The 26,859-nt window shown below is 40.6% G+C and overlaps 1 protein-coding gene across 1 annotated transcript; it reads right to left on the reverse strand.

The window, feature by feature from the left end:
• Nucleotides 1-39: 39 nt before the first annotated feature.
• LOC103578881 (dynein regulatory complex subunit 7) lies at nt 40-26,123 on the reverse strand. The gene is made up of 10 exons (XM_053741292.1): nt 26,042-26,123; nt 3,395-3,748; nt 2,822-3,236; nt 2,472-2,729; nt 1,621-1,774; nt 1,497-1,560; nt 1,225-1,431; nt 920-1,141; nt 407-643; nt 40-254 (listed from the first exon to the last, which is right to left on the reverse strand). The coding sequence occupies exons 1-10, from the start codon at nt 26,087-26,089 to the stop codon at nt 72-74; spliced, it is 2,142 nt and encodes a 713-aa protein (XP_053597267.1). The 5' UTR covers nt 26,090-26,123; the 3' UTR covers nt 40-71.
• Between the last annotated feature and the right edge of the window lie 736 nt (nt 26,124-26,859).

Below are 26,859 nucleotides of genomic sequence, written 5' to 3' on the forward strand. Positions count from 1 at the left end.
AATAATATTTTGGATAAAAGAAAAAAAAAGACAAAATGAATTATCATCAATTATATTACTACTTACCATTATTATTGTTCTGAAAGAGAAGTAAGTCGTGGATGTGTTTTAAGTTTGTTGACCATTGATTGATATCGCGCTGATGACAAATTAACGTGTCGTTTTAATCTCACGTCAAGTGTATGCATTTCAAAATTAGCTAAAGTTGCGTCCGCAATAAGACTCTCTTCTTCCTCGTTCGATAAATCATCTGCCTGTTGAATTTTTAAAAAAAATTAATTTATTTGTTAATTAGCTAAGTGCGAAAGAGGAAGAGAAAAAAATCATTGTTTATTTAAAAGTTTAATATTTTAATTTGAAATAAAAAAAAAACGATAGAGTAAAAGAGTGAGATTAAATGGATTACTTGAGCTAATTGACTTTGTAATTCTTCAAAGTTTTGTCGGATTACTTGGAATTTACGGCAAATGCTATTAGCACGGTTCACTAGAGTTTCTTTAAAATCATTGAGGCACTCTTGTTGTACTTGAACCGTTTGATTCTTAGTTAACTTGTCAGGATTACCAAGACGTGCTAAATACGGTTGCAAATAATCTATCTCCTCTTCAACTTGACGTTCAGATTCCTTGCGCACCATTTCTTCCTACAAGTTGTTCAAGTATTTAATTAATTAATTTAAAAATTTTAATAATTAGAGTACAGGTACCGTATTTGGCCACTTTAGTGCCAGTTTTGGACACTTGAAAAATTAAAATAAAGAAACTAATTTTAAAAATGTGTTCAAAGTTACGTTTACCCCACTAACAAAATGGAAATTTTATTTTGGACTTTTTCATTAATTAAAATAAAGTATCAAATGTCGAAAAATGGAGCAGTGACCAGAAATGGTACTTCTACCCTATGTATTTTAAAAAATTACGTGAGCAAACATCGCAGCTTTAGCTTCATCATTTCTATTACGATCAAACTCCGAGACCGTTAATTTTGGAATACCGTGTTCACTTTTACGTAATTTTAAAAAATTATAAATCAATCTCTCGGCGTCACGAACATAAACAACCGACTGTTCTTCTTCTTTCAATTGAGTCTCAAGTAAATTAAATAAATCCAACGACTTCTCCAACGGAGCTAGTGGATCTGGCTGTAATATATTGATATTTTTAATCATCAGTAATATGTATAATATTTTTAAATAAATAAATAAAATGAAATGTAAATAAATACGTTGTATCCATAAGTCATCTCTGGATTAAACACCAGCCGATCCCCACGGTCTGGTGGTTTAATAAACGTGCGAGTGGCTCTGGTGACATCATCATCCTTGTAATGATACTTTAGCTCTATTTTATTTTCTGATATACAGTATTCACGTATCGCTATGTCTTTCGTTGCCGGTTGTTTATTATTTCTGTTTAATTTTTCAGTTATTTTCTATACAAACAAAAATTTTTTTTTATTCTTATAAATATTTTATCTCATATTCATTTTTTAGTTACCGAAATCTCACGGTGATAAGTATTGTGATTTTTAGTTGATGCTTTTGGTAAAAATTCAACATTCCTAGAAAAAAAATTTGAAAGTTTATTTTTTATTTATCTTGAGGAGTTTAATTAAATCTACCGATAATGAAGGAAGTCCTTGCGACCGACGTAATGTTGGGTGAGATAAAGTGGGTGTACTTGGATTTTTGATAGACCATCGCTACGTACTACGTGATAAAATTCTAGAGTTCTTTCATCGGTTACTAAATCACCATCAATCGTATAGTGATGCTCTGAAAGTAAAATTTAATTTATTAAACCCAGCACTGATACTGTAGCATCACTGTGCTACAATAATTTACAACGCCGTTTCTTTTTATCAAAAATAATTATTAATTATTTTTATTCAAAACTACTTATAAGAATATTTTTAATTTTAATCATAATTACAAGACTTAAAAAATAGTCGGGAAATTTTTCGTGGAGTAAAAGAATTTCAATCGCCACCCTTATCTACAAGCGTATTATCTAAAGTTCAATAACGTATCTTAAGACAATAGAAGATATCTCATTGATATCCTGTATTTCAAACGTCAAAATAACGTATTGAATAATTTGAACATAAATTTTTACAACAAACGTAACAATAGAGTTAGATAATTTTTTAAAGATTTAAAATTAAATTTTCAGGCAATCAACTTTTGATTTTGACTATCGGATAATTTTTTCACTTTTAAAAATCAGCTAGAAAGTGACTTTTATAAAAAAAAAAAAAAAAAAAAAAAAAAAAATTTGAATTTAAGATAAGTATCTTGTAAACAGTATTGAAAAATGGGTAAAATATCGGTCTTAAGTGGCTATAATTTATTTGTCTACCGAATTAATTACTTGAGATGACTAACAAGGAAATAAAATAAATAACAATTTAAATATTATTTAAATAATTAAGTGATAAATATTATTCGAATGTTAAATTAATTTATTAATTACCTTTCACAGCATCAGGTCGTCCGCGGTTATATAAATCAACCCTGATAGCTGTATCAACATAACAAGTCGACTGTACAAGTTTATCGCCTCGATTTGAATATTTTTCGTACACGTGGGTAACTGTTTTGCATTCATAATCCTCGTATACCGTTATCTTTTCAATGAGACCGTCCATTTGGACATAAGGAGCAAAAAGTTCGACTTTTGTTTTTTTGAACATCATTGTCTTCCTCCCATTCGGAAAACGCCTTTCGTAATCTATATAAAATAAACCTTCTTCTTTAGTTTATTATTTCTTTTATATAAAATAAAAAAAAAAAAAATGACTAATAAAATATACAATAGCAGACCCAGCGATTGAATGTCTATTTGGTCAACATAAGAAGTAGGCATATCCAAATGTTTGGCCACATGTCCATGTAAGTCGTCATTATCGGGTTTAATTTCTTGATCCTCGGTACTTTCACCGGGAAGCAAACTCTCCCAGAGTGAGTTATCGCGAAGAGTCCAGTCAATCTGAGAGCAAGCCGCGGTGGAAGTTTGCATATTGACCCAGTAGTTGCGATCGTTCCAAATGCTCTCGACCCCATGGTACAAAAGATCTGTCTGGTGATTGTCGAGTGCGTAATTTTGCCCAGACGAGGGTTCTATAAAAAAGGGCTCAAGTACTTCCTGACGACGAGGACCACCTGCTTCGGGTAACACGACAACCCACGCATGCACTCGGTGCCCCCAGAACTCGTCTGCTGGAAGGCGTTCCCGCTCCTAACAAACAAACCGTACAATTAAATACTCAAATAACGGTCCTATTAATAAACAATTATTAACAGAATAATGAATATTTTAATCATCATCATTCATTAAATTATTCATTATTCAATTTCTTAATGAATGAATTTTTAACAAAAAAAATTTAACGGTACATTAATTAACTTCCGCTGCTCATCTTGTTTATCTGCTTCCTCTTTTTGTATTTTTTCCAACCGCTCTTGCTCAATTTCTATCAGCAATTTACTTTGGAATTGCGGTGGCGGTTTCAGTTGATATTTTGACCCACGAGGTATCTCGGATGCTGGAGATGTTTTCGCAGTTGCTGGCATGTAAGGGCAGGGATTCATCGACGTGTCGTACGTCGTTTGCTCTCGTAATGCATATCCGCTTACTACGTATGCATTGTAGCCCTGTCCCAGCAGTAGGCTCGCCAAAAAATTCGCATACTCAAAACTGTTTCCCCGCTGATTGTTTAACACCCATGTCGGCGATCTAATGACTTCTGGCTAGAATAAAATTTAAAAAATCCCAGGTTACTTGATTTATCTGCTGCGCGATAGCAGTCGACAGTCAGTACAGAGAAATTTGTTTTACCGGCGGAAACTGATAAAGATAAAAAAATAATAAAATAGGCAAAGGCAGGGAGGAATTTTCTTGCAGCCGATAAAGCAGTTTAATAACCAGCTCACTTCATAAATGGATAAATATGTGTGTCTAACTGAGATGGAAAATAATAATAACAATAATAATCTGTAAATACTCGTGGCAGAAAGTTATATTCGCAAATACGGCCACGTGCTCACGTGAACTCGGAAGAGAAAGAGAGAAAGAATCAAGTAGTAAGCACAATCTTGACCTACGCTCTTCTTTTTCATCATAAAACACCAAGTCTACTTAACTGATGACTTTTATTCTCGTGTATACTCTCATATATTTTTTTAATATTATTATTTTTATTATTATCGCACGCCGTATTCCACTAATTGCTGAATATTCTGTGGGCGAAATAAATTTACGACAAGTACGTGAGAATATCGTCACTCGGACGTCTCATTTACAAATTTAAACTATTGTTTTTTCCTCTATTTTAGATTTTTTTTCATCGTTATACGTTATTTTTTTTTTTCTGGCTCTCGGTTTTCTTATTTTTTTCCGTTTCAAGGAGGGACCAAGTAGAGGACGCGTCGCAATTTTCCGTAACGCGGCCAGGCAGAGAGAAGATGACGTCGAAGTGGCGTCGAGGTTCCACCCTCTCCGGAATCTTGGAACGAGCACGTCTTTTTTTATTTTATTCTGCTCTTTTTCCTCGGCTTTCTTTCTCTATCCTCGGGCTCTATTTTCTTGGCTTTCATCTCCGTCCATTCCTCGTGAGAAAACACGTAGCAGCAGTTTTCAGGATAAAGGACAGACTAGTGTGTTGGAGTAAAGTGCAGAGGGAGGAACTAGAAGATGTCCAGTGGGTGGTAGTGTGTTCGGTGGTGTTGGGCACCCCCTCGGGCCCTATTCTCACTGCTTGGCCTGCTCTCTTGTTCTATATATCTGTTTCCCACACCGCGCTCTCTTGTCTCTGAGCTCGTGTTCGTTTCTCTCGCGTAACGTTACTCCACTACACATATACATACATACATATATATATACTTAGATACGACCTTTCTATATATACATACATACATGTATGTATACATATATATATATCTATATATTCCATCCTCTATCCTATATCCCCGCGTCACCCTCATTCCGTGTGCGACCCCTTCGGCCGTCGCCCACGTGGGACACAAGGCGGCGAGGGTGGTATGAGGGAGCAGACAACGCGGAGATACTGCCACCGCGGCAGCTGCGCTCAGTGGTTCTCAACATTTGCGCAAAACACTTTATATAATATCTATCTTTTACTCAAAATTATTATTCCCTGATTTTATATTTTTTTTCATTACATTAGTCTCAACTCTGTACACCCGTTTATCGCATTGAGTAATCATACAAAAACGTGTCTGCAGCAACAACAATAACAAGCTCGCACTTTACTCATCATTTCCTATCTCAAAAATATATACATATATCTCTACATGTATTTTTAAAAAATTTTTAAACATGTATATAAAGTTGCATGTGAAAGACGAGCGATTGGACACAGCAAGACTTAATCTTTATCGATATCACGCGGCGCAAAAATGCGTAGTCTTCGGCGCTCGGTTCTGTCTTTATCTTTTTCAGTCCTCCAATACCACTCGCTAGTATTTGTACATATATAATATACCTATAAATATATATATATATATATATATAGTATATAACACCAGAAGAGTGTGTGAGAATATCAGCAGCGAATGTGTCCATGGTTCTTTGCTTTCGCTTCACCACACGTTCGCCGTGAATCTCATCCGACGAAGCGTGCGTTTGCCTCGACGAGATAACGTTCGCTCGTGCGCGGCCAGCAAAAACACGCGAATCATCGCCTCGAGAGTTGACTCTACTCGCGCATTTCGCCACGGATAAAAGTATCTGGTTTGGAGTCAAGGGCGATCGTCGTGGTTCCTCTCCCACTTTGTTCTCATACCATATATATAAATATATATACAGCAGCTTCTCATCAATATTCTGTTATTTACAGCTTTTGCAAAAAAAAAAAAAAAAATAACACCAAATTTAATCGGCTAATTACAAATTAATTTAAATAAATACTTATTCAAAAAATTTCTATTATTACATATTATTATCATCTACAAAATATCAACTATTATTATTATTTTTTTTTATTAGCATTATTCTCATCATGAATATAACACAGCACCTAACTAACTAAACCCTCGTCGACTAGTACATGCAGTGTAGCATAGCATGCACGAAACATCTCGGAATATGCGAACCGCTATTCGACGTCCACGACGGTTACCTAGTACCCAGTATTACCGGGGATACTAGGATGGGTGTACAGTGTACCTAGCCCGTAGTCCCTGGCATGGCTTGGCTATGTACACAGGGGATACGGCACATAGGTGTTTCTCGCGGGCGTACATAAGCCGCTCGGACCCACATAAGCGGCAGTCGCGCCCGTGTTCGCGATCACCAACACTGTATACACATGAACATCAGCCAGGCAAGATAAAGAGAGAGAGAGAGGGTGAGACAGAGAAGAGAGGGACAGAGAGAAGAGAAATGCCCTGAATAATATAGATTGGGAGCGAGGGAGAAGGAGCAAGGTGATGTAGAAACCAGAGATGTTCTCTCGGTTCGCGACCCATACACTTGCGTCATGTGTATTCGTGTGTACATCAAGGGAACGCGATTAAACCCGTCGCAATCCGGTGTAGAGAGTAGAGAGTTGAGCCAACGTCCCTCGGCGTCGCGACGCCACTCATCTAATCATCCGATTCTCTCTCTATCCTCTCGCGATCCTTTCCGTCTTCCTACACACTATGCTCGTGTATGTGTAGGCTGATTTACTCTTCTTTGTAGGAGTAGTCGGTGTAGTAGTATAGACATCGTATACGCGCTAATAGTTAATGGGTACTCTATACGCGACGTACTATATAGTTTGTATGCTGGCATTTGGAAAACGAGCGTTAAACCCTCGGTCTTCATTTAACGGACGATTTGCCACTTTAATCTTGATTGCCTGACCGTCAGTTCTTATAAGAGTTTCAAGCTCGCGAACTCTGCTGTCTTTTTCTTATGAGAGAGCTAAAGACTTTATATATATATATATATATATATATATTTTCAGAGTATTGGTAAATTATTACCTCGGTAATTTATTTATATTATTTTAATGTTATATTTATTTAATTAATTAATTAATTAGTTAATTACATGGAAGCGTTAGTAAAATTGATAGTTTAAATAAATAATTGATTCATAAATTGATAAATGATATCATAGCAAAGTGAAGATTAAGAAGTAAATAAAAATAAAAATAAATAAATAAAATTCTTGAAAGAATTCTTGGGCTAATTAAGTATTTCCGGAGTTTGGTGTATCATCAATAATATTGTAGAAGCGGCGGTCGTTGTAAAAATAAAAAAAACAAACTAAATGATAATAAAAAGTTAAAAAAATAAAAGTTGAGAACGAACGTGGGCAAGAGAAAGCACAAGAAGTTGAGTCGTTGATATGGTAGTGGAACTGGCGTGAACTCAAGTCCGAGTGACGTAAGTGCTTGTGTACTCGGTACCGCGAAGGAGTTCGCTGCTTGGTTCACTTTGCTTTCTTGTTGGTTCTATATAATGCTGATGTCTCTTTACTTGTGTATGTACTTTGCAGCCAAGACGACGAACAACCGAGACAGTGCTGAAGACGATGAGGTGGAGGAAAAATAAGTTAAGACGACGAGGAGACGATAATACACACTGCGAGCACGCTCACGGAAGCGTCAGAGCCAAGCCGGTTTTCAATGAGAGTCCAAACTACTCTTCTTATACTATCTATATGTATATATATATATATATACTGGCATAAAATTATGACGATATAGATAGAGTCTATGTACTGTATATATGTAGACAGTACACTCATCTACTGTACACAGACATCAAGAAGAGAGTATGGAGTGGATGAAGTAGTGACGGAAGAATAAACGAAAGGGAGTGGACGAGAAAAATGAGTTGATATGAATCCAGCTGAAAAAGCAGAATAATAGTGCACACAAACAAAAAGTCGGACTAAAAAAAGAAGGCAGAGATAGAGATAGAGATGGAGACGGAGATCGAGAATGAAATATAGAAGAGGGAGTAAAGTAAAAGTAAAAAAGTACCAAGAAAAATAAACAGTGTGTATTACGGCAACTGGGTTAAAACTTTTATCGCAATAATAACAATGATGATAATAATGATAATGATAATCAACCTGTTAACCCATTAAACTTGTTTATCCCTACAAATAAACAAGTCTGATGGCATCGAGCGACAATGCGCAGGCACAACGTGACTACGAATGGGGAATGGGTGTATAGGAAGAGCTTGACGAAAGAAAGCAACAAAGAAAATTGCAAATAACTCGGAAGTGAGTGAGAGTGCCGGAAATCTCGTAATACCCGGCTCGAGAAAAAGAATTCCCGTGTTGCTATATTTGGAGGAGGCTACAGCGCATAGACGAAAGATCTGCTCTCTACTCCGAACACCATCGGCAAGCACACCCAGACACTGTACGGATTAGGTGTGTGCAGCATCCCAGTGTCCGCTTCTATTATATTATCTACAACACATACACACACACACACATACATCTACATCGATATAATATAATATGTATACACATGTGTATAGATATAGAGTTTGACTGTGACACAGTGGGAGCAAAGAAAGGCGCAAAAAAAGGGATAGTGGCAGCTGGTGTGGGTCGTGATGCCGCTCGACGAGCTTGAGTTTATGAGGGTGCTTTTCGGACGAGCGCCGAGTGCATCGTGCCGGACGCAAGAGCGCTATATATATACCAAATGTACATATGTAGATATGTATATCTATATATAAGGGTGATGCAACTATAGCGCGAAAGACGGGTTAGGTAAGTGGAATGAGGGTGAGAGTAGGTGTTGGGTGACGGGCGGTGGGTGAGGATCGGTCGGCAGTGGGCGGTGGGCTTAAAGGGGCCGATGTTTGCGGGGCGACGGCTACGACTGTAGTGAGGGCGAAGGGACGCGGCGGGAGGAAGAGGAGGACGGTTACGGTTAGGTATCGGGGATGAGGCGCGGGTCGGTAAGAGGTTCTCTCTCGCTGATTACGTCGCGGGATAGTCGAATAGAGTGAGGATGCTGGGATAGGACGTGAAAGCCGAGGTCGCTCTCTTCCTGATGTGTGCGTCTCTGTCCCTCGGTTTACTTCCACACAGCTACACGTTCTGACTACCGTGAAAGGATCAAGATCCATATACATATATTATATAGGTGTATATATGTGTGTGTATAGATCCGCAGTGTCCTAAACCTGCGTCCCTTTTCCCCTTGTCCCCTTTGTGCATGCCTGCGGGCCTTGGGATGCCTCTGAGCTTACAGGCGTTATGTCGCGACGACTAGCCCTACTGTGCACTCACTGTATTGCTCAGTATATCTGTATTTATAGTTTGTACTATAGGACAAGACGATGTCAGTGTCGACGACGACAGCAACGAGGAGCAAGGTTTCGAGATACAGAGACGATGGAGATGGAGTGGATTGGGGGGTAAGAAGGATGAGTTGGGTGAGGACGGTGAGGAGTACGCGATGGAGACTAGGGTAGAACAGCCAGGATACCATCGGATAGGATATAGGATGCCAGAGAGTGTAGATAGAGATAAAGATACGGCTGAGTGTGAGAGACTGAGTGAGAAGGTGTACAGTAGTTTCTCTCTACACAGCTCAGCTCTCCAGCTCAGAGAGTGAGCTCTATTCTACACACAGCCATCCAGCCATCAGTTCTACTACTCTTACTGATGCTGATGCTAACTCCCTCGCACACTCTCATGCACTCTGACCTTCTCTCCCTCGCGCCATGTCCATCCGGCGTTTCGTGCTTGCGTCCTCGTTTGCCTCGACGGATTTTCCCTCTCTGTCGGGTTTCTCTTGATGCCTGTCTTCTCCGTCTCCCTTTGACTCCCGAGACACTGGCTATCTCACTGGCACAACTACCCCATGCCACCCGCTACGAGCATCTATATATCTATATATCTATATATCTATATATCTATATATATACAGAGTGAGAGAAAGAGATGCCTTGTATATGTATAGAGCATCAGCAGCAACGGCAGCAGCAGAACCATGCCAGAGGGATGGAGGTTAGTTAGGGGTGGTATATTGACGGCTGGCGTCGCGAGGACGTCTATACTTAGTAGTGCCAGGGAACCGACGCGTTTCCAAAGGCATCGGCGTTCCCGCGCCCTCGTCCCAACTCCCCGTGTCCTTGTCCTAAAGTCCTCAGTCCGTCTTTGTTGCACAGTTCTCTCTATCTCGTTGCCTGCGACAACTACGACTACGACGACGACAACGACATTCTGGTCCTCTCTGCTCTGCCACTGAGGCCAGTACATATGTACACGTAGCAACCTCTATATATATATATATATATGCTATTGGCTCACGATATATATGTGCATACTATGTATTATATAGATAGAAGGTACGCGGACTAAAGTGGCCTAGCTAGAATCGCGGATGAACCTTTGCCGATGCTGTCGAGTGGATCGAGCCAGCTCTACAATATATAGATTAACATGCTATTGGATGTACATATATGTATATACCTATGAAAGACAATATAAGAGATGGGAATATTCCAGAGTTTAAAATTTTTGGATTTAAAAATGTAAACAAAATTTTGTTTTGCTTTGTTTTCTTCTGTTTTACGCTGACCAAACTTTGACGTTTATTTTTCAGGAAAGTTTGTCATTGAAACGACGCCAACTTTAGTTGGTAATTTTTTTTCTTTTCTTTTTTTTTTTTTACCCAGAGCCATAAATAAAGTGATTAAATTAACATATCGATCGAGTATGGACATATAAATGTATGTATAAAAAGAAGGTGAGAGAAAAGTATTTAATTTTATTTCAATAAAATGAAATAATATTTAATATGATTTTAATTTGAGGAAAGGAGCTATCGGCTTTAAGTATGAGTTTAAATAATAGGTCAAATGAAAACTCGGCCGCTGCTCTACTGCGATATATATTTTTGTATACATTTTATATACATACGATCATACATAGTCTGATATTGTAGTGTCTGTATATGTATATATATATATAGATACGCATATCAGGAGTGGAACTAATGTAAGGACGCGGCTATAAGAGCTAACAAATGAGTGACATCAATCTTTAAGAAACCCTCCATAGTCTGGTCATAAATCATTATTCAAAATACGCAAACTCTTGAAGAAAAAAGGCGAGATAAAAATAATAAAAAAAAATGTATATATTTCTTGTAGATATATATCCAAACAAAATAGGAATGCAATCGAGTCGCGGTTAGCAACGAAACTCAAAAATAAAAAGGAGAAACGCGAGATAAAAAAAATTGGTCGATCGATCTGGTCTTTCGGCGTTCAAGTCCGAAACGAGCCGAGGAGAGGCAAAAAAAAGTAAAGGCGATAGACAGAGTCGAGGGGATATATAAGGGCGGGAAAGGAATAAAAAAAAATAAAAGAGAGAGTGTAGGATAGTCGATGCCGCTGCGGGGTGGAAAAAAGGGTGGGCCAGCAGCTGGGGAAAAAGTACCCTGAGGGTGTCGTGAGAGAGAATCCGCGGTGTTGAAGAATCGCGAGATACTGGTGCTGGTTTTACTGGAACGGCTGGTTTACTGGCAGTACTGCAGCAGCCTGACGTGTTCCTTTTGGCTGTACGGGGTGACCGCGGCGGAAAATCCAGAGAAGGAAAATCGTGCGATCGATCTGCCTTCGGTCTTCAGGTCCGAAACCAAGAGGCTAGGGAGAGAGTTTCTGCGATGGGGAGACGCGGTGGCGGTGACGGCGGGGTGACGACTACTACGACGATGGTGGCAAAGCGGAGGCCAAGGGAGCGAGGAGGATCCCAGAGGAAGCCAGAGTTGAGCCAGAGCAAAGAGAAGAGAGAGCTCGTCACGGACGTGTGCAACGTGGCCTCGCGAACACACCGAGAGACCCGGCGCTTTCGTGTCTGCGTGACGCGGGTGGGCGACTACTCGGGCCTTTGGGTGTGTTCACATCGTATTTCACTTACGTCATCGTCATTAATGCGTTTATCCCATTAATTAGTTGTATAAATCTATTGTCAGATCAATTACTGCACTATGAAATTCGTCTTTCGCTGATGCGGCTCCAAAAGAAAATTTCACTTTCCACATCAATAAGCTTTTTTAAATAATTCATTTACATAACGCGTTTGTAAACTTTCAGATTCGTGGAATTTAAAAAACGTTTTTTATCACATCGCCTGCCTTCCGAGAATCAATTTTTGGAGTCATGTGCAGCATGTTGGAAAATATGTAATTGAGATTGTATATTTGACAGCCGAAACGGTTGACAAAATTAATGGGATTTGTTGGGTTCGTGGGTTTAAAAGAGCGAGGACACAGATCTATTCATCTATTGTCTATTATTGTATAGAGAGTTTTTCCGCGAACAAAACCATTGTGAGCGCAGCTTGACGCGAAATAGGGTAGGCAGTATGAGGTGGTACACGTAGTCCGTATACTCACACACACACACACACACACACACAGAGTCAAAGCCAAGTGTTACGAGGCTGCTGCTGGCTCTGCTAACTAACTCTGTAGCTCCTATCTTCTATCCTCTAAGCAATCCTCTATCTCTGACGTGCCCGGGGCCCTGAAAATGTTTAACGTTACGCCTCGCGGGGACCCATTTCGCGCGCGTCTCATCCCAGTAACGTACGAGTTTGCTTGTGATCCCGGGTCGACGTCCTCCTTGTAACGTAACTTTCTGTGTTTCGCTTCTCAAGATTCACTCCAGGGATTAAACTTTCTGTTGTTGACGTTGCACGAAATTCAAAATTTACCGCCAAACGTCCAACAATTAATTCCAGAGAATTAATTTTTTTAAAAGCCAAATCCAAACTCAAAATCAAAATTCAAAGCCCGGACGACTATTCACCTTCTAATTAATTAAATTTAACCCTAATTGCCGACGATCAGTGAAAAAGAACAGCCGTGATGATTAATTAATTTAATTAGTTAACGTGATGAATAATAATAAAGAACCGGGAAAGATTGAATGGAATAAATTTATCGCCAGGGTGAAAAAAATTTAGGATACGTTCTTAGAAATTTCCGGACGCGTTTCCTCTTTCTTTCATTTATTCTATCGGCTCGGACGATGGGACGGATGGTTGTTATTTAGTCGTGGTCGTCGCCGAAAAACCACGCGAGCCGATTCTCAGAAGGATCCTCTCCGGTCTATTGGAAGTTGTTGTAAGGACTAAAGACTACTCAACTCAACTCAGAGAATCTCAGTCTGTGTTGGTGGATGGATATAGTAGCCTGTAAACTGTAAAAGAGATAAGGATGAGAATGATGGAGTATACAGATGGGAGATGTGAGATCTGAATATACTCGGGAGATGATGAGAAAGAAAGTGTGAGGAGAGAAGACATGACCAGATTAACAGAGACACCCAAATCCCTCCTTGTATTTTCTCTCCCTATGCGCCAGTTTCGTCTTATATACATATATATGTATTATTATTACTCACATATACCAGTCGTATTTATATGAGTAGAGCGTAGTAATCATGATCGCACACCAAATGCCAGGGGGGAGGGGGACACATGACAGACGCGACCACGACTCACAAGTAGTAATATAACTAACCGGCATACTGGCATACAGAATAAAAGTGGCCTTATATATTTGTCTATATATGCTGTGCACATATATGTGTGTATGTACACGTATATGTGTGCGTGTGAATAACGAGCGCGAGAATATTTCAAGTGTCTCAGTCGCAGGAAACCGAAGCAACCGCGGCTCAGATTATTTTTCGTACGGCAGCACCGAAAGGCAAAAGCCGACGCGGACGTTCCGGTCACGTACTTGAGACGCGAGACGACCGGGGAATCAGGTCCAAGTAAAACGACTGAGAAAACACACATCACTATCCTACATCTACATCTGTGTACACATACTGTATATATGTGTGCATATCTATGTAACTCAGATGTATTGACGGACTTTAACGTTAGACTATTTTTTTATGCAACTGTCACTTTAAGACTGCGAGCCATCTTTTAATAATTTTTTTTTTTTTTTACGTAAAAAAGGGAAAAAAAGATGTATTGATTTTGTTAATTAATAATTGGATGGAATGGGAGGAATTTTAATTTGGAGATTGAAATAAAAAAAAAAAAAAAAGATAAAAGGTTTTAATGAATTGTTGAATAGAATGTGTTGGGTGTTGGGACTTAAAAAAAAAGCGAAAATGTTGATATTGATAAGGATTTATATTGTGAAAAATAAAAAAGGTCAGACGTGTGAATTCAATGCCATCGAGAGCGTTAACGTAATAGTAGTAGTTATTATTCAAATTAAACCGGCGCATTTATATAGCACCCGAGATGTGGCAATTTCAAATCTATTTAAAGTCCAAGTGTTTATGTATATATATATATATCTATAGATATACATAAACATGATTGTTCAACACGTGATGTTGTTCATAAAGCGTGTACACATTATAAGCAATTTAATATTTATTTTTTTTTCATTTTATAATCAATTGAATTTTAAAAAGTTGCGTCGAATAAAACAAAAGAAAAAAAATGAGTGAATATTTTAAGACAGCGATTTAGGGATGGAATTTATATACGTTATGGCAGGTAGCTCATCTGAATACGGATGATCAAGATGTATGTGGAAATCCAGGGGATCAGCGGCGCGATTGGAGCAGGGGGAACAAAAAAAACAAAGTTTGATAAAATAAAAATAAAAGTTAATGGATAGATGAAAAAATAAAGAGGAGACGAGTTGACTTGGCGGGATGATACCCATTCGGGCGAGTGCAACAAGGACGAATATATATGTATATATATATGTACATACAGATAGCGGCTGGTTTGGCGCCGCGACGGCGCCTATATTTCTCACGACACGAGTTGAAACTGCGTGAGGATCTGATGCCGTTTTATTTAAAAGACATGTACACATACATGATACCGGTCGATCGGCGTTGCATGGAAAAATTGCGCAGAACGGGAGCATAAAAGGAAGAATGCGGAACGTAACTACATCTCTTCATCTTTCTCGCGCTCATCAAATACATATATGTATACCCCAGAAACATGCACAGACTCACACTCATCGACAATGCCATCGTTGGATTTTTTTACCTCCATTTTCCATTTCTCTCTGAAGCAGAGATTTTTTTTTAAGCCCCGATGTGCGAACATCCCGAGCGCGAGTAATTTCCGTCAGCAAAATTACAAAGCATTATAAATAAAAAAAAAAAAAAAAAGTAAATAAACTTTGAGGAAAAAGGTGTTTAAATTAATAGACACAAATGCGTGTATAATTAATTGTCTGAGCAGTGAATTTAATATGCATTGTTAGTGGATAGATTTATCATTCGAGTTTTGATGTACATGGAACATGGAGCGATAATGTGCGATGATATGACCGAGTAGATATCAATATAAATGTATATACTGTGCGTGTGTGTGAATGATATGTGCATGAGTATAACCGGAAGATAGGAAGAATGAGATACAAGATTGTGTGTTTGGTTTGTTGGAAATAGAGAGAGGTATCACGATGAAGCCGGGGGTGTAACCATTACCATTATTATAAGTTGATGTGACGTGACGTAATGGGAGTTAGAGCTGTATGAATGGGTATAGAGCAACAAGTTGCCACTAAAAACTGGGAGTGAGTTCGTGAGTCGAGTTCTGCTCGTTACACCTCTATATGTAGTTCTTCCTTCCCTGTACTATGCGCCGTCCTATATATTCCTCCCGTCCACCCCACCTCCACCTCCCCTCCTCCTCCTCTGCTCCAGCCTCATCCTCCTCTCCCGGTTACCCCGCAGTCCGTTATAAACCCTCGGGCTTTTAAAGTATTCTTTTTAAAGCGGAACTATCCCAACAGTTGTCAGCACACTCTATTATGTGTTGACTAAAAACACACTATACTACTTCTAATATATGTTACAACTTTTATACCATAAATGCTACTCCTAATAATACTATTATGTATATTACTAGCGCTATCACTTGACACATGATCTATATCTATTTATGGATATGTACCCATAGGTATTATCATTATTATTATTATTCTCCAATACAATTTAATAACCCGACGTGTAATAATCTTGCGGCACGAGTGTGGTGTATTGGATGTGGATATGGTACAGCAGCAGAAGCGTCAGCAGGAGGGAGTGTAGTATCGAAAGAGCTGGTTGCGTGGTGCCGTGATGGTGTAACTAGTATATGTATGTACTGTTATCGATTAGATTTATCGATGAGTGTGCCACGTGCTCTATCGATCCCCGTGAAATGTAACTAGTTCATTCTGCGTCATGCCATCATCTCATGTGCTATCAATCGTGCTACGTGCCATATCCGATCGTCACGTTCGCTTAACTCAGACATTGCTGCCTCCACTGCTGCTGATGCCGGTTATTTTTGCAGTTGATGCAGAAAAAAAAAATAATGCGATACTGTGAAATAAAATTATGAGATTAAAAGTAAGAGGAAAACTGCCATTATATTGTCAGCAATGATGGTAGTGAGTATAATAACGCGATACATTTTCTTATTTTTTTCCCTCTATTTTTCTATTTTTCAGTCAAGTCAATGTCATTGATTCATTGATTCCTTTACGCTCGATGTAGATTACGCTGCAGGAAAACTCTGGGGAATATATTGTGAAAATAAGTAACTGTGTATATAAATTCTGGCGATTGTGTTGAGGAGCGGCAGTTAACTGCGCGATGAACTTGGCTTTTGGAGCTTAGCCTACGCTGCATTATTGTACATATTGTTGTGTATTGGTATGAGTAAGAGTACGAGTATTGGCCAAGTAGTGTGCAGATGTAGCCAGTGGCGAAACCTCACGGATGTATATATGTATATATATATGTACACGTGTTTTCTCTTGCAGAGCTCGTTATTCTTGAGCCGCTTCCTCCGATCCTTGAGCTCCGCCTTGCCCCTCGGCGGTACGTCACGGTCATAAACGCAGTGTGACGTCGCAACACGCTGTGTTAGGCCAGAGGTACGACGTAGATAGAGTATATCGTAAATATATGTATATATATATCTATGTACAATGTATATGGATAGATGGATAGATAAATGAGGGGAAAAAAGAGGAGGAGAGTTTATTCCACGATGCCACGTTGCCGCGTCATCGGGTTCCCTTAAACGAAGAGGTGATTTCCGGGCTTAATTTACCAACTGACTAATTCATGTGTGTATTTATATTTCTGTCAGTACCGCAGTATAATAATATAACAGGTTCACGTGCTGAATGAAACCATTAACTGATGACTTTACAACCTTATGAGTACATAAATATCATTTTTTTTTGTTTCCCCCCAAGTCCGCGAGTATATTACGTACGAAAATACGTCCGAGTTTAAAAGTTTTGTTTTTTTAGTGTTCGCGCCGCTACCGTTAGCGCGCAATTCTCGTTGGTACGATAACAATCACTGGCACGATGTATATAAGAGAGAAAACGCAATAACAACCTAGCAGCTAGCGTTCCAGTCGGTTAGTTCGTTTCTAATTGGTGCTGAGCCGACGACGACCAGTAGACTCGACGTAACGTCCTCCAAAGCCTCTAGTTAACTTGTTTATTTTTTTCTCTCTTTTTATCGCACCCTCGTTATATATACACTTGTGCAATGTGTAGATATTATTTTTTATCTCTACCTTTATTTTTATTTTATTATTTTTTTTTTTTTTTTATTTTACTTTAGCAACTCAGGCTTTCTTCAGTCTTCCGCTGCTGTCTTTCTTGTATTACTTTGGCATACGAAATTTTTTTCGTGATGGAGCAGCGTGTGTGTGCACGGTTTTTATAATCCATCCACGCGTCCAAACGCGCGCGACGAATGGCCGGGAGTTTGCCGATACCTCCATATATATGTACATATGTATTTATATATATATATATATATATATATATATATATATATATATATGTATGTACATAGACGACAAAAGGGAGCCACGACGAGAAGAGAAATATTGAGTGAGTGGACTATAGGACGGTGTGGGAACAGTAAACCCGGAATATCAAACGCGCGAATCCGCTCAAAGCGCAGAGGTCGCTGCACACCCATCCTTCGCAAAGTACCGGAGGAAAGGAAGAAAGAAAGGACTAACGATAAAGAAGAATAACAAGTTAAAGACGAAGAGGGATAAGAAGACCCATCAATTTATTATTATTCCACAGCGCTCCTGTCACTTATGGCTATCCACGTTCTTTTATTGTTCTACTCCTCCTCCTTCTCTTTCTTCTTCTTTCGCCTCTTCACCGTTCGTTTTTTTGTTTTTACTTTTATTGCCATTGTTATTATTTTCATTTTATTCGACGGAGCATCATCCTCACCGTCGCAGCGATCGTGGTCGGTCGTCCTCGTCCTCATCGGCGTTGTGTACTCGCACTCGCATTTTTCGAAGTTGCTTTTTCGTGACCGGAAGCAGAGGGGCCGGAACTCGGCGATTTCGCGCACTCTCTCGTGAATAACCCTCGCACATACACAAACTTACATCAATACACAGTTAACTCTCTCCTGTCTCTGGCCCCCGAGCCCCCTTAGGTCCCCTCGGTTTACTTGCCCTTGCCTCTATGTGAGTATCCGTGTGTCTGTATGTGTCCCGGTACGGCGTCGTTAACGGTAAATCGATCGCCGGACGATATCGATCGCCCGTAGTGTTGCGCGAGGGATCCAAGAGATGGACTCGGAGATTGAGAACGACGTGGCAAGAGGGCACACCCCTATACCCACGACTACTACCTTATACTGCTGCTGCTGCTGTTTCTGCTATATATATACAATGCTTACATATATCTATCTATATATATATATACAACGCCCTAGTCCTGGGTTGTAATGTTGCGCTTTACTCTAGTGTGCACTTCCCTTCTATCCTCTTTGTCTTTATCACTCGCTCTATCTTACTCCCGCTTGTACAGAGTATATCCCCTTTGGCCCTTAGCTAGCACATGGACATTCAACCAATCCATATATATACAGAACCAACGAGCATACTAACAACGGCCCCTTCTGCACTGCCGCGTGCGTGCAGCCAACGGGCCGATAGGGATTTACGAGCGGTTTCGGGCAATCGCGAATAGAGATTAGCCTGGCAATTAACTATGGATCTGGTGCGCAGCGAGTCCGCGAGGTCTGTTCCGCCGCATACATAAGTGACCCAAGTCTCGCGGCCAGAAGCGCGTTTCAACCTAACCTCTACCTCTATCTATACATACATACATAAAGATATATACATATATATATAAAGGATGGTAGGGTTATATGTATGAGCAGCACCACGGGTCTACATGCTCTGGGTATGTACTGAGGTATAAACCAAGCTCTCTGGTCTATTCCGCTACCTCTATTGCTCACGTTCATCCTCCGGTTACTTGTCTCACCCTTGCTTTACGTGTATTTTAGACCTGGCGATATTATGGGGTGTATGGTACTGATATATGTATGTATAGAGAGTACATAGGTGTATATATATACGAACGTGTGTGTATGTTTGCACGGTGGGTAATATATACACAGGCAGCCCCAAAAGACAGACGTGCTTGGCATCTATGAGAGTGTGCGGTACTTTCGATCCTGTATCTTCGCTCATCTATCTCCAGGATTATTCGGCTTTACTCACAATGTTATCGACTCCGCGCTCTAGGTATACTACCAGTGGCTGCTGAAATGACGCGGCTTTGACCTTTAAATCTCATGCGATATTTATAAGAGAAATCGAAATTAATGTTTGTTTTAAAAAAAGGAACGAAAAAATAGGAACAGGAAATAAAAAGTTAAGTAAATAAAGTTTTTAATGCCATTTTATATCACACTTTTATCGGCACTTGTTTGCCGACAATTACACGCTCGTAATTTTTTATGTAAAGCATTTTTTAGAGGAATAAAAATAACTTGTGAGCGAGTTAATAAAAAAAAAATTCATAAGAATTAATTATGAAAATTAGGCGGTTGAGTTACTCCGCTTTTATACGGAGATTTAAAGTGTGCGCTCGTAAATCATCAATATGTTTGGCAGTGGAGGAATCCGTGTTGTATTGATACATTCAAGAGAAAAAAAGTCAAGCTCCTCGCTTATGTGTATAGATATATACCCATTCATGAGGAGAAGAATAAAGGAATAAAAGGAAAAAAAAATAATAATAAAAGGACCTTTTAGCAGAATCGACAAAAATCTTCTACCAAGGGCTTGGTTCTGTCCTTTTAAAACACATGTATCTGTCTTCTCTACGTGTGCGTGAACATCAAAAATAAAAACACAAAAATTAAAAATAATAATAAAAAACGGCATATCATCAGAAGAGAAAACTTAACGAGCCGTAAAGTAAAAACCAAACGACAAATTAGTTTCTCAAACTTTTTTTTTAATGTATTTCTGTTTTCTTTTCTAATCATGAACTCTAACTTTCGATCTATTGATTCGGTATCACATTATCTAGACTGCAGAGAGATAACAAACACACACACATACATATCTATATATTTACATATGTCTAGAACCATAGACAGTAGAGAGACTTAAAAACACAGTAAATGTCAATCCTTAAGCTGGTGAACAGGTCCAGCGGGAAATTCAAATTTAACTGGAGAAAAAATAAAAATGAAGAAATAAAAAAGTAAAAATGGTTCGTACGGAGGAAGTGGAAGCGGTTAGAAGCGGATCCACCGCAGAGCGAAGAGTCGACAAAGAGAAAGGCGAGTAGATATAGAGTAGAGGGAAAAGAGAAGAAGATGAGAGAGATGAAATGAGATTGAAGGGGCGAGCCGCCGAGGGTTGAGGGGAAAAGAGCGGCAGGAACTGGCTTGGCCGCGGTAAAGGACTTTTGGGACGCGTTGTACATGGGTCGCGTCGTAGGTTCCGCGATGGGTCGCTCGGATACATAAGGGGGCGGAAGGGTGGAGTTGGGGCTCTTTATGTAGCACATAGATGTTGGCTGGTATGGCTGTAGGTTCGTTCGTCGTTGGTTGCTTGGTTGCTGGTTCGTTCGTTCGTCGTTGCCGCTCGCTCAGCGTGTGACGCTCAAATTACCTCCGTCTCCCAGTACTCCCCCCTTGCACCATCTCCAGCCGCGTTCTGGTGGCTCTCCGTCTCTTTCGCTCCCACGGCACCCGCTCACGCCTTACATTACCCAGTACACAGTGAAGTGAAGTAGTGTAGTGTAGCACAGAGAGTGTGCTATGTCGACGTCGCGCTACACCACCCTACACGCTATATAACGCCACTAGAGCTGCGGGTCTGGAAACGCGGCCAGCAGCAGCAGCAGCAGCAGCAGTAGTAGACAGGCACCGCGGGTCACCGCCTTCCCTCGGCCGCTGCTTCTCTCCATTGCCCTCCTAGTCTTCTCCCCTAGCACCACTTCGTCTCTAACCCCCTCGGGTTCGTCTCTTACCCTTCATACCCTTCTGTGCTTCTCTCCTCGTACTCGTACTACTCGTAGTCGTAGTCGTAGTCGTAGTCGTAGTCGTCGTCGTCGTCGTCGTGTCTTCCCCTCTGAACACAACCCCCCGACACACAGCCAGCAGTCCAACTCAAGCAGACTTGCCTCTATAACGCGCTCGACCATCCGCGCCCTCCTCTTTTGTTATTACCACGACGTGCACCACCCTAAATTCACTCGTTATAAGAGGAGGAGAACCCACCAACTTTCGGTCCTTTTATTTCCCAAGATCGCGAATGGGTTTTATTTCATTTCATTTTATTTCTTTCCTTCTTTATTTTATTTTATTTTTTTTCCCTGATGGTTGTTGAATTTTATTTTTTTTATTTTCTGAGATCAGCATTTTTATTTAAGTTTTTTTCTAAAGCGGTTGTTGGGGTGATTGAATAGGATGCACGAGGATGAGGATTATGCTTGAAGGGTTGAGATGTAGGCAGTTGTAGTTACGTATAATACGTATTGTATGCTCGGAGAAATAATAATATGGATGGAACTGTTGGATTTAATGATCCTTAAAAATTATAATTGCGACAAAGCACGGTGTAATTATTAAATGAGCTTGTTTGTTCTTGATTATACGGTAGACTTTGACACGTGGACTTTATTAACGATCATTTTATTTGATCGACGTTATTTCATGAATAATCGACATTTCATTTAATATCACGCATTATCAGGCTCCACTATAGTTAAAATAACATCACGAGCTTCCGATAATGATGTAATTATAATAATACTATTCAATTTTAAATGCTTTGTCTTATAATTATAAATGTCGCGTTATTTTTGACGAAAATTTACAGGCGAAAATTAGAAAATAATAAAATTTTGATCAACTTCTAGTTTCAATTAAGTACTAAAAGAAATATTATGAAAATTTATGAGTCAACGGCGGAGTTAATTGGCGGAATAAATACGTAACTGGTTTCGATAATTACCATAAAAATAATTCCGATTTAGAATCACAATACAAGACGATACGAGCTAGGAAAACAATTGTACAATAAGCGAAAGAGTTGAGTAGTGTAACTCGAGGACTTTTGTCATCAACACAATCGCCAGTAGGACCATAACGGTTCTTCGCTCCATGTATTCCCATCGACCGCACCCTCAGAGTCCCCCTCATGTGCGACTCAGGTTCTCGTGCAACTCGCTCTCGTACTCGATCGCAAGAGCAGCCATACACACTGCGCTCGGTGTTCTACATCAACTCCGAGCGTGTGTAAGGAAAAAAATAAATATAAAAGAGAGAAAAAAGTGAATAAGAAAAAAAAATGAAAAATAATGAAAGCAGCAGCACAGCGGCAGCAGAGTCGACGCGTGCACGCACGCGGACCGCCGCGCGAGGGAGTGTGAAATAACGCGATAGGCAGCAGCAGCAGCAGTACAGAGGACACAACAACAAAGGCGTCCGCGACGAGGGAGCGTACGTGAGAGCTATCGAGCCAGCGACGTCCGGGGGACGGGAGCTATATATATATATATATATACATACCCGCATATATATACATATATATGTAGAGAGCTCTATATATACAAGGTAATGCTTATTCTGCAGAGAAAGAGTGAGGGAGACGGGTGCAAATGGAAAGGGAGAGAAATAACGAGGGAGAAGCGCGAACGCGAACCGCGGGTTCCATGCATTCGGTCGGTTCGGTGAGTCACGCATCGCGAACTTCCTGCCCGTCCCCTCGTCTCTTCTCTCCGCTGGTGCTCGTATCGTATCGTTCGTTCGTTGGTTCCCCTTCGTGGCCCCTCGTTTCCCTCGACACCCGACTCTCTCTCAACTCCGGCGAACCCTTTTGTCTGATGGCTCGTCCGACCGAGCGTCACCCGCAGGGTTAAGGGTCTTCTAAAGAGGATGGCTCCGCTCTTTCTCCTCGTCCACCACCTCCGCTATATACAATATACTGTACACCATTACGTATAGGTATATATATATACATATATATACCTATGGCTGTAGGTAGAGAGAGGTATTATGTATGTATGTATATATAGCAGCGACAACAACGTCTATAAAGATATGTATCCTTTCGGTACGTGGACAAAAGACGTGTAACGACTCACCAAGACTAAGACCAAGACCAAGACGATGACGGCGACGGTGGCGGTCAACTCTCTCGCATATTTCTGGTAAATTAAACCCCGCCTCTTTATCGCGTCTGGAGACTTTCCAGTTGTTGAGCAGAAAATTCGGCATAGGTCGCCTTGGCTGATGGTATACGTGTATGTATACATATGTATGTATGTGTGCATTACATATAGCGCGCAGCGAGTAATCGGCAACGTCGTCGCGTTGGGCTTCCGAGCGCGTAATTGGAGAGACACCAAACTTAAACTTGATATATATTTTGTACAAAGTGTATATAGGCATACACCGCACGTGCAAGTATTGAGTTTAAGTGGATGAGTAGGAAAGGGGAATTGATTTGATGATGAGTTGCAGGGAAAGAAAAAATATACAAAAGATGCGTGGGTTCAGAGTTTGAAAGAAGATCTCTCTTCGTCTCTTGGATATCATATAGAATGGAATAATAATGACAATAATGATAATAATAAAAAAATAAATATGAGAAATAAAAATATATGGGCAAGTAGGAGTGGAGACTAAATTTCAACGTCAGCGACACACGTGCGATTTAAATAGCTGCATATAATTATCAGTTAATCTCCCGTTGAGAAATTCCACGAGGAATTCACGGGTTAATATTGCTGCGTATTAACGCGGGAGACAAAACCAGTGGAACTGAGCTGTGGGTGAGTGAGTCAGTCAGAGCATGAGTCAAAGAGAGATAGGGATTGAGAGAGTTTCGCAGCTATTAGCGCTTGTAAATGTGTGTCTAGATACATACGGGCGATGATGAGTACATATGTGTGGATGTGCATGTCCATGTGTGTGTGTGCGACCGTGCGTGTACATGAGTGTGTGAATTTTTTTATAACGCCTTTTTTTCACGAGAGTTATTGAACGTTGAGACTCGCGGTTGTCGTATCCAGGCGACGATCACCGGAGGCATGCTATGCGGGCCCTTGCAAAGTGTCGCACTCGACGGCGAGACGACACGCCGTGCTGGAGAGTAAGTAAGTAAGCATAAGAGCATGCTATGCTACGGTATGGTATGGAGAGACGACGGCGACGACGACTACGACGACGACGACGACCAGCTGCCGCGTGTTGTTCTTTTTCCTCGGAACCTCTCACTTTCCTTCTCTCCCAGCATTTCTCTCTCTTTTCCTTTCTTTCGTTTCTTTATTTTGTTATTTTATATATATATATATATATATGTTTTTTTTTTCTACTTATACAAAAGCGGACGCACGCACTGCTGTGTACGCTGTTGTTATGTAGTTGGTTGGGCCTTGCACGCGGCGCCGCGAGCGAAACGCGTCGCAGTCGGCTATCGGCGGGTTCGGGAGTTAAGTTCGTATACCTGAGTTAAGTCTTCGATCCCTCAACTGTCTTTCTTTCCCTTTTTCTTTTTTTTCCTTATTTTTTTCTCTCCTTACTTACTCACTCTCTTTCTCTCGCCCGTGGTTTATTATACCCACTACAAAACAACACCATAGCCGACGGCTGACGTCCGTTCGTTCACCAATAATACGCACCAATACGTGCGGTGGTCTGCTGCGCAACACACATAACAGTCGAGTGAGAAAATAAAAATACTCTCTCTCGTTCCACTGTATACAATATGTATAAATGTATATATATATATATATATATATACATATAAAAGAGCTGAAATTTTATCGCGAGTAACCGCGAGAGGCGCTCACGCACACCTTCAAACGCGTAATTCCAGCGAAAAGCGGTCTCTCATTCCGTGTTCATTCGCGGACCCTCGCATCCTGTCTCTCTATGACGGCTGATGGCCGCCTGGCTGGTTGTAGTTGGGCCTGCCGACGACCCCAGACTTCGCCGCACCCCCCTCGTCGGCCCATAAATACCCAACTCACAGTATGTGTATATGTACAGAGCAGAGCGCAAACCCAAACGCTGCTTGCCTGCTGGTGCCTGGAATTGCTGATGCCGTTCCTCACTGTCTCAGCTCTCTCGTACATACTTCAATACAGATGCAAAGTCTCTTACTGTGCTCTTACTACTCCCAGTCATTACTTCTCACTCGCTCTCTTTATCTTGCATTAACCGACACCACACACCACACAATAGTCTAAGTCTGTGTGGTGTCGGTTCAGCATTTCACGAACAAACTCTACTCTTATTCGCAGCACTCGCTCACTCAATCTTTGTTTTCCTCCTCAGCTTTTATTTGCCAAAGACGGACTCGAGGCTTTCCAATCGGTCTCACTCCCAGCTCTTTTACTCTCTTTTACTGCTAAGTTAAGTTAAGTGTAAAAGAAAGAGGAGGAAGTGGGATCTGATGAAGCTATCGAGCGAGATAGCGGTATCGCGGCAAACAACGCGCATCAAACGCTAAAAGAGATTTGGCAACGTTTCCACGGGTACAAAGTGGGTAACTCATGATGTCGCGTGATCCTGGGGACTTGCGGAGGCTTAAAAGCCTCTTCCGGTGTTAGAAATTGCCGCGTCTCAACCAAGTAGTGGCTCGAACGCCCCCTCGTATCGTGTTTGTATCGGGGTCTTGCGTGTAATGCGCTCGTATATATATATACCTATAATATCAACCTTTATAAACGCACATTGTGTACTTACATGCCTGTATTGCGGCTGTATACATACAACATCCAAACATATATACATCACGGCTATAATGTGTAATAATACGCAGTTTAATTTAACGCTAGGCATCCGCAAACTGCGTGAACGAGTGTAAGTATGGTATTATATATTATGTTCAATACAGATAAGAGTCGAGTTGAATGCAGAGTATGGTATAGACTGTAGTCCGATGTATATATATATACAAAACAGCAGTAGTATAGCGAACTCATGATTAAGTAGAAAAAGTTTTGAGGGGGAGAGAGCTGCTACCACGAGGAAAGTGAGAGCGCTTGATACCGCATTCATACGTACAGCCTTGGGGGTGTGGGGAGAAGATATAACTACTATATAGTATATACCGCTCGGCAGTGCAAGTATCAGGGAGAGTAAAGTGGGTCAGTGTCGCGGGAACTTGAAAAGTTCACTTCCGTAATACGAGCGAGCGGTGCGCCGCCGACTGCTGCAAAGTCGTCCAACCGCATTTATGGGTCAGCGGTTGGTAAAACAGAGACACTGTTAACTGTTAAGTATGTGCATGTACTACTAGATAAAATATCTGTACACATATATTTATGTATGTGTGTGTATAGTACTGGATAGTGAGCGTGTGACTCACTGGTGAAATTGTTTCGCGATTACTTTGCGCCTACTTCATCCTAGCTTAAGCTCAGTCCCTCCTCTTCCAGCTGTTCCACGCTCGGTCTTTTTCCAACGATTTACGGCTTCGTCCGTTACTCTCAACTACCAATACTTTTTTTTACTACCACGCAATTTTACCCGTTCGCATCGCTCTTAACAGCACAATTACT

This window comes from Microplitis demolitor, chromosome 8, assembly GCF_026212275.2.
Source record: "Microplitis demolitor isolate Queensland-Clemson2020A chromosome 8, iyMicDemo2.1a, whole genome shotgun sequence".
NCBI classification, from domain to species: Eukaryota; Metazoa; Arthropoda; class Insecta; order Hymenoptera; family Braconidae; genus Microplitis; species Microplitis demolitor.